General features: G+C 42.8%; 1 protein-coding gene across 1 annotated transcript in view; it reads left to right on the top strand.

The window, feature by feature from the left end:
- The window catches only part of LOC106093461 (uncharacterized), a 308,595-nt gene that overhangs the window by 138,337 nt on the left and 154,485 nt on the right, over positions 1–15,773 (top strand). The window contains exons 8-9 of the mRNA XM_059368504.1: positions 6,113–7,389; positions 12,740–12,860. Coding sequence (XP_059224487.1) covers positions 6,113–7,389; positions 12,740–12,860 — 1,398 coding nt within the window. The remainder of the gene's footprint in view (positions 1–6,112; positions 7,390–12,739; positions 12,861–15,773) is intronic.

Consider the following 15,773-nt stretch of genomic DNA (forward strand, 5'->3'; position numbering starts at 1 on the left):
ATGGCCTTTTAAGGCTGTAGAAGCCATAGTTTTGGTCCGATTTTTACAAAATTTAGTACGATGTGTTCTATTTGACATCTACATATATGTGCCAAATTTCGTCAAAATCGGTACAGATTTAAATATAGCTCCCATATATATCTTTCATCCGATATGGCCCTTTAAGGCTGTAGTAGCCACACTTTAGGTCCTATCATAAGAGAATCTTACAAAGTTCTATTCAATATTTCATTAGGTATGTAAAATTAAAGTCTGAATAGATTTCATCAATGGTTCCATTTATTGAAAGGATTATGTATTCTCGGTGCTGTAGGGTATTACATAGTTGGCCCCGCCCGCCTTTGCCTTTCACTATCGCTTTTTTCTAACTGTAGTCAGGTGTACTGGTAACTAATTTCTCACCAATTGTGGCGCATTCATATAACCTATCCCACCCTTAATAAATGTAAGTCATTTATTAAGGGTGGGATAGGTTATAAGGCTCAAAAACTCATTTCGTACAAAACAATATCATCTCTTCAGGTTTCATTTTAATTGTCATGCACTACCATGCGTATGAGTTATGCCTCAGTGATTTATATGCATCATTACGTATACGCAGCCATGTACTCTTAAAAGTTCACGACACGAGTATAGCCCTTCAACATCACATCCTCTAACAAAGATTTAATGTCAATTCTATTCCATTATTCAAACCATGATTGATTACATTCTTATAAGGCATCAAATCAACTTTGGATGTCATCATCAACATCTAGTGTATGAATGAAAAAAATCAAGTATATACATTAGAGATGGCTACAATGAAGATAGATTTTGTTACTTGGTAATCAATGCTCATATGACAAAGAAACAAAAAATAAATCAAGTTCTGTGTGTATGTGTTTTTCATAATCATTCCATCGTTATTGCTATTCCCAGCCCAACCAACTGTGGTAATCTGCAGGAATTCATTCAACATCAAGCATTGAATTCATTGTATGCCATTGTATCCAACTCCATCCATTTGTTTATATACAAAAAGACAAGAATCTACCCAAAATAAATATGAAAGAATCAAACGGCAAAAAAAAACAACAGTAGCAAATCAAACAAAGATGAGAAAAAAACTTGAGCAGAAAAATTTCCTTGAATTGTCTTGAATCTATTGAAACTCATTGATAAGAGTAATACAAACAATCTAATATTTTCATTCATAAATAATAATAAAATCTTATTTGCAAGGCGTGTTGGGAATCGGCATTGATAACACCATAAATATAGAATGTGTACAAAAATAAACAACTAGAGTGTATATAGAGAAAATAATATGTTTTTTTATTAGAAATTTCGTATATACTCGTAGATTCAACAAGAGAATAATTGGTCTAAGATGTATTTTCTTATGGCATAATATTTGCTTTTATGACAATAAAATGTAAAAAAAAAAATGAGTGGTGTACAAAATGATTGTCAAAGGGGATGAGTTTTACTAAGTAATGGTTGTGTGTGGCTTTAATTTACCAAAGTACACGTCAATTATGGTAACAACCTTATTTCGATTCCATGGGCACTGACTTCCACTGGGTGCCACTGTGGTAGCTGCCTTTAGCACACTTTTGAAAGTTTTTACACTATAAAGAAAGCGCGGTTGAGATCCTCTGAAAAAACGGAGAAAGAGAAAAATGGACTCCATTTTTTGTAGACGACCAACCAATCACATTAAAGATCTGGTTTTGCTTATCTGCACCTGGAATGTCCGAACTCGAACACTTGAGCCCACTATTTGCCATAATCCACAAATATGTGCAGTTTGAGGGGTATAAAGGGTGGGAAGGCCACCCACGCACTTAGCCTTGAAAAAATGTCAGCATCGAGCTTCCTTATGTTTGAGCCGCAATTGAAATTGGTTTAGGGGGAGTTTATGGGTGACTCTACACCCAAACATTTGGCCTATCAAATTCATTTTCTACTGTCAAATACCTGCCATTTGAGCCCCTATTGCAATAGTAGTCAAATATTGCCTGTTTAAGATCAGTTTCGGAGGCGGACCCGGAAATGTTATCACTTAAATACCCTACACCACCACTGTTTGTTTGATTTTGAAAAAAATCGGTCCAGATTTAGATATAGCTCCCATATATGCCTTTCATCCAATATATATCATCATCTCAAAGAACTTTAATTTTGCACCCATTTTGTGTTGTCCCCTCAGACAACAAGGAATACATTTTTATGTTAGATTTGTACTTTACTTTTAAATACCTTTATTTGATACCCATATTGGCCAAAATGTCCCCCCCCTACGCTAAGGGTGCCATTTTTATGCCAAGTTCATACTCTACTCATAAATACCGTTCATATGACACCCATAATGTCCCCATCGGAAAATATGTCCTGGTGGGGGGTTTTGGTCGGTGGGGAGGGGTGGGTGCCTCAGACACAAAAAAAAATTAACTTTTATGTCAGATTTGTATTCTATTTTTAAGTACCTTTCATTTGTTACCCATATTGCCCAAAGCGGGGTTTTTTGGGTGGGGCACCCCCCGAACACTTAGGGTGAAATTTGTATACCAAGTTCGTACTCTACTCTTAAATACCTCTCGTTTGATACCCATATTGTCCCAATTGGCAAACACGTCCGTTCGGGTGGGTTTTAGGATGGGACGTCCCCCAAGGTTATTTGACCCAAAATTTTCTACCAATTTCGTGTTTTTCGGGTTCCATAATGTGGTAAACAAAATTTCGCTTTAATCGGAGCACCCATCTCAGATATCTGGCGTTTTTTTTTAAATTCGGGTAAGGGGGAGGGCCCGCCCCCCTTCGGATATCAAAAAAAGTAGTATCCATTTTCACCGGGGACTTAAACTTTTATCATCAGCCCCAAAATAGGTTTAATGGACAATCATGACAATATGGAATTCAAATGAAAGGTATTCGGGAGTACATTACAAATATGGTGAGGAAGGAGGAATAGGCTTTATAATTTGTTGATATCGGAAGGGGTGTGGAACCTCCCCCGTAGATCAAAAGTAGACCCATCGGGACAATATGAATGTCAAATGAAAGGTATTGGAGAGTAGAATACGAATATGGTATTAAAATTTGAGTCTTAGTAACCATCGAGCCGCCCCAACCCCAAAAACCCCCCATACAGAGATATTGAACGTACATGTCAATATGGGGCTCAAATGAAAGGGAGTTGATTACAAATCTGGCATACAAAATCAGATCGAAGTATACGGGGTCACCCCACCTCCTGAAAACGCCTCAAATGGCCATATAAATCAATCTTGACTATACGGGATTCGGTTTGTTTGTTCCGTAGAATCAAAAACGTCTGAACCGATTTTCTTAAAATTTTCACAAGATTGTGTAAGTTGGTCTGGAAAAAAAGCATAGGCTATACAAGTTTTTGATATCGGATGGGGGCGGACTCTCCCCCTTACCCCAAAAAACGCCACCGAAACCAAAAGTTTACCGATAGGCACAATATGGGAATCCAATGAAAGGTATTTGAGACTAGAAAACGAATATTCCATTAAAATTGGGTTCCAAGTACCGAGCGGGCCACCCCAACCCCAAAACTCCTCTAAACAGATATGTTCGATTTCATGTCAATATGGGACTCAAGTGAAAAGTATTTGGCAGTAGAATAAAAAAAATGGCATACAAAATTAGGTCCAAGTAATAGGGGGTCGCCTCACCCGCGAATACCCCCAAATGGACATATAAGACGACCATAGATATATGGGACTCAAATGAAGGGTACTTGGTTCAAGTCTAGGTGGCGGTTTTCCTCCTCAAAATACGTCATCTAGGTTAATTGATCCAGTACAATAATGCGGGATTCAAATGAGAGAGTGGAAAATGAATTTGATATTCAATTTTGGAACCAAGTATTTGGGAGTACGCCCTAAAGCACCCCCTATACTGAACATAATTCGCGACTATGGTAATATGGAGCTCAAATCAACGGAATTTGGGAGTAAAGAACGAATTTTATATCTATTTTCAGGGCAAAGTGCCGGTGGACGCCCCAGCCCCAAAACACCCTCCAATCTGTTCATATTTACCGATCATGGCAATAAGGGGTACAAATTGAAGGGCTTTGGGAGTGGATCACGAATCTAATATCCATATTTAAGTCGAAATATTTGACGTGTCATCCTTCCTCTAAAAACATTTTTTACAGCCGGGTCCGAACGGCGTGCCGCAGTGAGACACCTCTTTGGGAAGAAATTTTTACATGACCATGCAAGGCAAGGTACTTCGCAAATGTCCACCGCTTTAAATTTTTTCCGCCAGGATTCGAACGCAGGCGTTCATCGTACTTAGGCATACTTAGGCTACAGTGGCAAGAATTCGATATCCACATTCAGGGCGTAGTGTCCCCACCTTAAAAATATATTGGAGAGTTAAAAAAGGCGCAGGGAAGATGGCCCGGTTCGGCTAGTATATATTGGGTTGCCCAAAAAGTAATTGCGGATTTTTCATATAGTCGGCGTTGACAAATATTTTCACAGCTTGTGACTCTATAATTACATTCTTTCTTCTGTCAGTTATCAGCTGTTACTTTTAGCTTGCTTTAGAAAAAAAGTGTAAAAAAGTATATTTGATTAAAGTTCATTCTAAGATTTATTAAAAATGCATTTACTTTATTTTAAAAAATCCGTAATTACTTTTTGGGCAACCCAATATATAAGAGACTTAAAAAAGGCGCAGGGAAGATGGCCCGGTTCGGCTAGTATATATATGTATCGCCGATTTTCACTCCTAGAGCCACTGCAAACGCTTTTATTGATCAATCTTGCCAGTAATTACAGCCAGCCGGTTACCTTTCATTGCAATCCCATATGGTCCCGGTCGATTGATTTTGGGCGGTAATTTTGATGCGGTTTTTGGCTTGGGGCGGGTGCCGTAGTTACTTGGATTTTTTACATATTCTACTTCCGAATATCTTTTCTGAGAGTCTTATATTGTCCCGATCGGTCCACTTTGATTGTGGGAGGTTTTGGGCTTGGGACGGCTTCCTGGATACTTGGATCCAATTTTTTGTACCATTTTCATACTATACCTTTCATGGTGGTCCTATATTGTCCCCCGATCGGTCCACTTTTTATTTTAGATGGTACTCTTGAGGGACACCCTAGGTATTAGATTCAATGTTTGATACAATATTCATATTCTACTCCCGAAAGCCTTTCAATTGAATACCATAGTGTCCCGATCGGTCTACTTTGATATTTGGCGGTACTTTTGCTATGGTTTTGGGCTTGGGACGGCTCGCAAGGTACTTGGACCCAATTTTAATGGTCCTATTCATATTCTACTCTCAAATACCTTTCATTTGAGTCCAATATTTTCCCGTCCACCTTTGATTTTGGGCGCTACTTGTGGGGTTTCGGTTTTGGGCCTGCGGCGTCCCCCTAGGTACTGGAACCTAATTTTTAATGATCGTATTTAACTTCCAAATATTTAGAGCGCACAACAAGCGGATTATTGGCTTAGGTGTATGCCCATAGTGGCATGGGGCGGATTAATATCTGCACCCTCTTTTCAACCTAACCTAACTCCCAAATACCTTTCATTTGAGTCCCATATTGTCCCAATTGGTAAATATGTCCTGCTGGGGGATTTTAAGGGTGGGGAGGCCCCTCCGACACCAAGGAATACATTAGTAGGTAATATTTGTACTCTACTCTTAAGTACCTTTCATTTGACACCCATATTGTCCCAATCGGTAAACATGCCCGTTTGGGTGGGTTTTGGGATGGGGCGTCCCCCCCACGTTATTTGACCCCAAAATTTCGTGTTTTTGGGGGTATCATAAGTTGGAATACAAAATATCGCTTAAATCGGTGCATCCATCTCCGAGAGCTGGCGTTTTTGAAAATTGTGGTAAGGGGAGGGTCCGCCCCCCCCTCGGTTATCAAAAATTTAGTACCCTATTTTCACCGGGTTTAAAACTCTACTATCTGTAAAAATTTCATGATTATCTGTTCTCAGCCTTTTTGTAGTCCATACAGAACAGACAAACAAACAAAGCGCAAGATTCATATATGTTTGTATGAACACTCATAACTCTGCTTAATAACAATTTTTGCATTTCTCTTTTCCCTTTCTGCTCCAGATTGAAAAGACATGCTATGAAGGAAGAACCAACTGCTAGAAAATTAACAACTTATCAAAGAGAAAGCGTGGGAAAACATCGTATATCCAAGCAAGAAAATTACCAGCAAAAACCTTCACACCATTCTATCCGCCAAGGATTGCGGCATTTTGCTGACCATCATGCAGATCAGCATCAGCATGTTGATGTTGTTGAAGTGCCAGCAAGTCATTATAACACGAATACCAGAAATGATGAAAATTATGCCAAAAGTCGGCGGGAACATACCAAAAGGAAATGGAAACAAATGTCAAGGACATCCCAACATGGGCATGAAGAGGCAGCGGCATCAAAGTGGACCGCCAATAGGCGACAGACAGTTGGCCAACTAAGCTATGGGAACAATTTTGAAGTCAATGATGATTCATTGATATCGAGTGAAGGCCTGCATAAAGAGCATGGACATCAACATACCAAAGGCACAGCGGGAGCCAGAAGGGTTCAACGAAACAAAAGACATGAAAGGAATGAAAATGTGGTCAATGCCTCAGCCATGGAGGAACAAAACAAAGGTGTCATGAACAGCGACAACGATAGCGGAGACATGGTAAAATTGAAATTTCAAGAACAACAGCATCAGCCTCCTGGAAACAGTCATCTCCTTAACCACCAGAGCCATCGTGAACATCAACATCATCATCACCACCACCACCAACACCATCAGCATCGGCAGCAGAAGCAACCTTTTTTGCAACAGGACACTGATACCCCCAAAGAGAATGACGATGATGATGATGATGGTGATTTGAGGCATACAAAAGGATTTGATGAACCATCAACGATGAGACAGGAAAAAATCAGCGAGAACAATAATCTTGACATTGGCACACATGATGACATTGATATTTTTCCTTCTACTATGTCTTCTTGGGCTTTTGGTGATGTTGCCACCACTACCAACCCCAACAGCGCCTATCCCAATTCCGGTGTAAAAGACACTTTGGCCTTGCCTGCCAGCATTGATAACAGCAACGACTTTGTGTCTCATATTATGGCCGAAATGCCGACATCTCACAACGACACACTACCAGTTGAGGAGGAATCCAATCCCGGCACCAGCAGCAGTCTACATGCTGTTGCCTACAGGCCAACTGCTGCCGACGACCACAACAACAACAACGATAACGGCAACGACAATGGCAATCAAATTGATTTCATTTTAACGGTTATTGGGGAAATCGATGAAAAAATGTGGGTGCTGCTCATTGTCATGACCATTTGTGTGTTGGTCTATTCGGGTTAGTTTCACTTCTTTTTTTTTTATATTTTGCTTAAGCACCATCTTATCTGCTCTTTTTTTGGGGTCACGCAAAACTTTTTCTACGTTTTGGGATTTTTGTCTACTAAGACGACATTTAAGGTACACAGTGTCTGAAGACATTGTAAGAATAGATGGTGAGATAGCAAAGAAAGAGAACTTTTTTGTAAAAGATACCTACAACTCTAAAGAAGGCCAATTACATTGGATTGATTTAGGTAGGAATTTTAAGTTTTGTCATTTCTTTTGTCGGAGATCAAAAGGTTTAAGTGAGACAAAAAGTTTTATGTGCAAGGGTACGTATGCCCCATAGGGTTTGCATGCAATAGGCTCGACTGAAGTTGGCATTTATTGGATTTATAATGAATCTCTTCTCGTTAGTTAATCTTATCTTAGTCCCATTTCAGGATTAGCAAGGCCCTGTGTCCAAGTTTTTCATAGAACAGAAAATCCTTTGAGGAAAGCCTGACCTTCGACTGTTGATAAAAGTTCTAACTTGTCATTGCAACTTCAGAACTTTAACGACGCGATAGACACAGGAGGACGTGTAGGATTTGTAATATCGGGGAGAAATGGGCAGACGATCAAGCACCTTTGGTATATCTGCCCTGCATTTGCAGGGAGAGGGCACATTGTTATGGGGCAACTTCTCTTTCGGTATCTGGAGGGATATGCTCTCATCCTTCTGGACGAATGCGGTCCTGGTTACAATCGGGACATACATCTAACACTTCGGCATCAATCCTTGCTCTGTAGGAGTTGAGGCGGCTGCATCTGCTGGAACGTTATTGAGCCAGAACTACAATTTCTTCGCATGCAATGGGTGGCGGTCGTTCTCCAAGGACTACATTCACGGTAGCTGTCTACCGCGTGTGCTACCGTGTCTGCATGAATATTGTGTAGACCCGCTTGATATGTCGCTTAATCTAGAGGTCGTTTCTTGTAGCGCTGAACCTAACGCTCTTGATCATGTAGATCTACCTTAAGGGGGTCTGGGCGGTGGATGAGATGATGATTTGGATGGTCTCTGCAATAACAGCCCAGAAGGTATTGCGTAGACAGCATGCAGTTATGTCTTCGCACTGGAAGTATCTTTGTCTCCTGATGGAGGTGATCCACATGAGAACTGAATTGACAGCCCGTTGTTGTTGTAGCAGTTTGTTGTGTTCTATCTTTCGTCTGCTTGATTCTGTGGAGTGTCAAGATCCAGGAACTCTGCGACTAATCGACCCAGAACTGCCCTGGTTTGCCGGGGGAGGTCAATTTCTTCAGGTGCAATGGGAGGCGGTCATTCTCTAAGGACTACATTCACCCGGTAGCCATTTGTCGCAACTACTACCTTGTCTGCATTAATGTTGTCTATACGCCCTTGATATACCGCTTGATCTAGAGGTTCTTTCTTGTAGCGATGAACCTCACGAAGACAGCCCGTCGTAATCCTGACAGATCTTTATATTATTCCACTGCGTGTCACAAAGCTGACGAGACCACACTGGCGCTGCATTTCTTACCACAGACCGGCCAATTGCTTTGTACGTGGTTAACAAGGTTTCTTTGTCAGCACTCCAAGTGCTGCCAGCAAGTGACTTGAGAAACTTGTTCCTGCTTTTGACTTTATCGCAAATTGCTGTGCCATGTGGGGAGAATGTTTAAAAGCTGTCAAATGTGACGCCAAGTATTTTGGGATTCTTGATGATAGAAATCATTTCTCCATCGACCATCACAGTCAGCTCAGTATTCACCTCACACGTATTTGTGGTGAACCCTGTGGCTGAAGATTTGCTGGCAGATATTTTCAGATCTCTTGCAGCGAAATAAGAGGCAAGTTCGTTGAGGTAGATGTTCAACCTATCGCAGATGTCATCAATGGTTCGGGGGCCAAGATCGTGCAATCGTCCGCATATGATACGATCTCTATGTCGTCTAGAGGGGGTGGAATGGAGGATAGGTAGAGGTTAAACAGCGCCGGATATATCAACCCGCCTTGGGGAACTCCCTGTTTCACTTTACGGTGCTTCGACTTCTTATCCTTATATTCCACAAATTACTGGCGACCACACAGACAATTCGCGATCCAGCGTTTCAGGCCTGGCTGGAGGAATGTGTTGGCGATGTCCTCAAAAAGTTTGGCATGGCTGACCGTGTCGAATGCCTTCGGTAGGTCCATATGTTACGATCTCTATGCCGTCTGGGGAGCGTGCAATGGAGGATAGGTTGAGGTTAAATAGTGCCGGAGATATCACCCCGCCTTGGGGAACTCCCTGTTTCACTCTACGGTGCTTCGACTTCTTATTCCTATATTCTTCAAATGATTGGCGACCACACAGATAATTCGCGACCCAGCGTTTCAGGCCTGGCTGGAACGTGTGGGCGATGTCCTCAAATAGTTTGGTATAGCTGACTGCGTCGAATGCCTTCGGTAGGTCCAGTGGCACGAGGACGGTCCTATCACATGGCCTGGGCTGATTGAAGCCACGGCAAAAGTTTGCGGTGATGGCATGCAAAGTGGTTGTTGTGCTATGCAGTCTTCGAAATCTATGTTGATGCTCGGCGAATGGAAATTCTCCTACGAGGCTCGGGAGGAGTAATGCCTCAAGCGCCTTGACTACAGGTGAGAGAAGAGACATGGCCTGGGCTGATTAAAGCCACGGCAAATGTTTGCGGTGATGGCATGCAAAACTGTTGTTGTGCTGTGCCGTCTTCGAAATCCATGTTGATGCTCGGCGAATGGAAATTCTCCTACGAGGCTCGGGAGGAGTAATGCCTCAAGCGTCTTGGCTACAGGTGAGAGAAGAGAAATCGGTCTGTATGACTCCCCCAAACACGAGACCTTTCCAGGCTTCAGTAGCGGGATCACTCTGCCCATTTTCCAGACATAGGGTAGTCCCATATGTCTGGAGAAGAGTGTTCAAAGACAGCTTGAGGACAGCAGTAAGGTACTCAACTCCAGGTGAATCGAGATTCTTCAAAATCAGTGTAGAGATTTCGTCGGGGCCCAACGCCTTTAATGATTTGGCGCCACCTATGACATTCGTAACTTCGTCCACGGTAAATTGTGATGGCTGTTCATCGGCTCGGAGACCACGTATACGACGAACAATTCTCCTCCTTGACGGTTGAACAATTTGACGGTTGAACAACCTAGAGCATCTCTTCGGATCAGTCACAGTTATTTCGCCATAAATGGCTGAGGTCCTGTCATCCCGTCTACCGGGGTTCGAGAGTGACTTAACAGTAGACCACAGTTTGCGTAAACCGGTGCCAAATTCCGCTTATGTTCGTTGACTACCCTGTTTATTTCCAGATTCAGCTCGCTGATTCTGGGTTAGCGGGGTCCATACCACGAATCCCATCACGCTCGTCTGAGAGTACCACTGCTTACACCGGGAAATTGGGCGGCATTTGGGATATTCGACCGGCTGGTATAAAGCGAGCGGCTGCTGCGTTAATGATGTGTCGGAATTTCCTCTCGGCCCCTTGCACATCAGAGGGAGTTGGCAGTTCACTGAAGCGGCGATTGGTATACTCTCTGAAGCCAGCCCAATCGGCCTTCTTATGATTGATAAACGTCCAGCGCGAAAAGGTTATTAAGTCGAGTGGTCAGTCGATGGTGAGAATTATGGGGAGGTGGTCTGACCCCAAAGAGTCAGACCCCGGCGATTGGTATACTCTCTGAAGCCGGTCCAATCGGCCTTCTTATAATTGATAAACGTCCGGCGCTCAGAGGTTATGAAGTCGGGTGGTCAGTCGATGGTGAGAATTATGGGGAGGTGGTCTGACCCCAAAGAGATGACAGCTTGCCACGATACGTCACTCAGGAGGTCAGGGGATGCAATGGAGATGTCTGGCGAGCTGCTGCACCTCCTCGTAATCCTAGTGGGGGCATCCTCATTCACCGTGCAACACGTGGAGCTTTCTATCTGCTCTGCCAAAGCTATGCCATGCTGGTCGTTACCTAGGGGAGAATGCCATGACATGTGATGCGCATTAAAGGCCCCTATAACCAGACGATTATGGCCAGAGAGCAACCCACTTATGTCGGGGTGGTAGGCCTAGCCATTAATCGGGACACAGCTACCAACCGTCGGGACACAACTCTATCTCGGCAGTACCGGACCTGACTGCTATCCCCATACATTCCATGTAGGGGTCACTAGCACTATGCGCAGGCGAGATAGGTCTATACTGCACGGAATTGTGTATCACGAGGGCCAATCCCCCACCTCCTTTCCTTGAGCGATCCTTATGTAGCACATTGTAACCGTGACAACTGTGCAAGCTGCAGGTGTTGGTCAGCTTTGTCTCCTAGATCGCTGCGACCAATATGCTCTTCCGACTCATAAAGTCCACAATCTCATCGATCTTGCCACGAAGTCCATTGCAGTTTAACTGCAAAAATGATACACTTCCCGGCATTGGACTAGGATGCTGCCATTGCGTAAATTGCCGTACGGCAGAGGTCGGGGGGGGTCACATAGTCCGACGACTGCTGGCTATGTTCGCACAGCACCTTGCGTCATAACCAGTATGACTATACTCCCGAAGTGAAGTGAGGCCAGAGCAAGATCGGAAATGTACCCACTCCATGCACCGGTTACATCTCACCGACACCGATCGATGATGGAGGCGGTTCTGGCAAACCGAACAGAACCAGGGTCCGGGATTCTTTTCAACCCCGGACCAGATGCGTGCGGAGAAGGCACTTCGGGATGTGTCTCTACCATGGTGAAAAAAGACGAACACGTACACTGAGGCGACAGCCCTTGCCGATGAGGATTCCATCGGGTCAATCCGGTGCGTACAACCGGCTGCCTTGGGAAGAAAATTGTGACTTGGCCACTTTCTGTGGTCCACTTCGCTGTTGCACGTAGAGTTTCCTGAACATACATCGTCAGACCCTGGCGATTTAAAGGACTCGCCCAAAGGATTTTCGCCCCTGCAAAATGCGATTGTTGCCGATTTGGCTGAAATTCATGGATCGCGCCACTGTTTCTAATAAATTCCTCTTTCCGAAAAATTCTTCGTTCATGAATATCTCGGAATGATTTCCTATTGTATTATCTGCTTTTACCAAGAGCAGTGCCAAAATCTTGGGATTATTTGCCATTGAAAGAGTGAAAGCGTTTTTTGTGTTCCTCAAATTGTGTTATTGTATTAAGCATCCATTATCATAATGCAGAGAGAAGTGGAGTGGAGCGATGAGGAGTAGAGGCGGTGGTAGTCGAAGTACATATAAATGCTAATGCCATTCATTCACTTTCTATTAACAGATTTGTGCCTAACTTAACGCTTCCTTATTTTTTTTTTCTTATTACATTATCATGCTGCAGTCCTGCTGTGTATTCTATCGAAGCCGGCCATGAATGAGATCTTTTTGGTGTTGGTATCCTATGTCATAGTGGGCACATTTGTGGCCATACAAATCGCTGTGGGCTATGCCACAATTCCAAGGTAAGTGTTAATAAAGAAAGCGAAAAAAATTAAGGCGTCATATAATGAAATGCCAGGGGGCCTAGACGGAAAGAAGGGAGGGAAAGAGAAAGGCTTAGTAAATAACTTGATAAAGGTTGATATTTCATTTCTATGCTATTAGAAGATTAGGGCGGAAATTGAAGCCATTGTGTGTGTGTGTGTGTCTTTTTTTGGGGTCCTTTGTCATCTTTTCAAAGAGGCCAAGAGATTTTTGGGTTAAGCTAGTAGTATCTTTGCTTTAATGCTCGCTTATCGTTAATTTAATGGTATTTGTGGTATACACTGAAAGATGTTATATCATATTTAGCAGAAACTTATTGATTTTCAACTCAAAATATGACCTTTTTTAACTCATAATGACATGTCTTAGGCAGCCTAATATTACTGACTAAAGAAAAAAAGAAACAATAATGGGTTTGAAAAGCTTAGTAAATGCCAAAAAAGGCAACTAGGCCACACAAACATGACAGCAAACCATCACGTACAAGTATTTCGCATGCTTTAGCATTCTTCTCATTACTCAACTAATCTCTGCAGAAAAATATTTAAATATTTTTTTTAACAGTACCAGTCGAACCGGGCCCGCTCCGCTGAGCCTTGTTTCACTCTTTAATATCTTTTTAGGGTGGGGATACTTTGCACTGAAGGCGGATATCGAATTCGTGCCATTATAGCCTATAATGCTGAACGCGTTCGAATCCTGGCGAGAACATAGGACAAAGCGATGCCTGGCGACATTTGCGAGGTACAATGCATGCATGCATGGTCATTTGAAACGCTCGTCAATTTCGCATCCTTTTGAAACTAGCTAACCACGCGGGAGTCTCTCTGGTGCGGCTAACAGCCCAGGAAATTTCCGGCCAATTGCGATATGCTCCGCTCTCTCCAAGGTTATAGAGAGCATGATTAATCACCAACTTGTGTGGTATTTAGAGTCTAACTAGCCGAATCGGGCCCGCTCCGCTGAGCCATCCTTAACTCTCTAATATTATTTTAGGGTGGGGACACTTTGCACTGAAGGCGGATATCGAATTCGTGCCATTGTAACCTATGACGCTGAACGCGTTCGAATACTGGCGAGAACATCGGACAAAGCGATGCCCGGCGACATTTGCGAGGTACAATGCCATGCATGGTCATTTAAAACATTTTCCCCAAAGAGGTGACGCACTGCGGGACGCCATTCGGATTCGGCTATAAAAAAAAGGTCCCTTATCATTGAGTTTAAACTTGAGACGGAACGCACTCGTAGATTTGTGAGAAGTTCGCTTCTGCTCGGTTCCTGGTGTTTTTAAAAATTAGGGTATTTAGAGGTGCTTTTTAGGGGAGACATTTCGACTCAAATATGGATATCAAATTCGTTCTGCACTTTCAAATCCCTTTAATTTGAGCCCCATATTGCTATGGCCGGTAAATATGAACCGTTTGGAGTGTGTTTTGGGACTGAAGCGGCCACCGGCACTTTGCACTGAAAATAGATATCAAATTCGTTCTTTTTTCCCAGCGGAAATGAAGTTCAGTTTAGGGGGTGCTTTAGGGCGTACCCCAAAATTGGCTCCAAAATTGGATATCAAATTCGGTTTTATATTCTCAAAAACCTTTCATTTGAGAGCTATATTGTCATAATGGGTCAAATAACCCATTTGACGCATCGTTAGGAGGAAAAGCGCCACCTAGACTTGAATGCAAATTTTAATGTCATATTCGTATCCTACTCCCAAAAACCATTCATTTGAGTCCCATATGGCCTCGATCGGCTAATATGTCCATTTGGGGGTATTTGGGGGTGGGCGACCTCCCATTTTAATGTCATATTCGTAATCTACTCCCAAATACCATTAATTTGAGACACATATAGCCATGGGCGGCTAATATGGCCATTTGGGGGTGGGCGACCTCCCATTACTTGGACCTAATGTTTTATGTCATATTTGTAATCTACTGCCTAATACTTTTCATTTGAGTCCCATATAGTCTTGATCGGCTAATATGCCCAATTTGGGGGTATTTGAAGGTGGTCGACCTCCAATTACTTGGACCTAATATTTTATACCATATTTGTAATTTACTGCCTAATACTTTTCATTTGAGTCCCATATAGCCTTGATCGGCTAATATTGATTGATTGATATGAACTTTGAATATATCTGTAGAGGAGTTTTGGTGTTGGGGGGTGGTTTGGGGCGGGGCGCTGTGTACTTGAACCCAAATTTTTAATACGATATTCGTTTTCTGGTCTCCAATACCTTTCGTGTGTTACCCTTATTGTGCCCATCGGACCACTTTCGGATATGGGTGGCGTTTTTGAGGTAAGGGGAAGCTTCCGCCTCTACCTGATATCCAAAAATTATATAGCCTATGTTTACTTCCACACAAACGTACACAATCTATGAAAATTTTAAGAAAATCGGTTCCGCCAAGTATTATATAGTTATAATGGGTTTAATGGCGTTTTTGAGGGGTGGCGTGACTCCCTATACCTTGATCTAATTTTGTACGCCTGATTCGAAATCTACTCCCGAATACCTTTCATTTGAGCCCCATATTGAAATGAACATCCAATATGTCTGTTTGGGGGCATTTTGGGGTTGGGCGGTCCGATGGGTACGTAGACTCAAATTCGAATACCATATTTATATTCTACTCTCCAATACCTTTCATTCGATACCTATATTGTCCCGATCGGTCCACTTTTGATTTTGGGTTATGTTTTTGGCATAAGGGGGAGGGTCCGTCCCCCCTCCGAAACCGAAAAAATTATAAAGCCTATGTTTCCTTGCAGACCACCCTACACAATATGCGAAAATTTCGAGAAAATCAGTTCTGCTGTTTTTGAGTCTATACGGAGCAAACAAACTGAGTCCCATACATCCGTGATTGGCTAATGTGCCC

The sequence above is a fragment of the Stomoxys calcitrans genome, chromosome 1, assembly GCF_963082655.1.
Source record: "Stomoxys calcitrans chromosome 1, idStoCalc2.1, whole genome shotgun sequence".
Taxonomy (NCBI): domain Eukaryota; kingdom Metazoa; phylum Arthropoda; class Insecta; order Diptera; family Muscidae; genus Stomoxys; species Stomoxys calcitrans.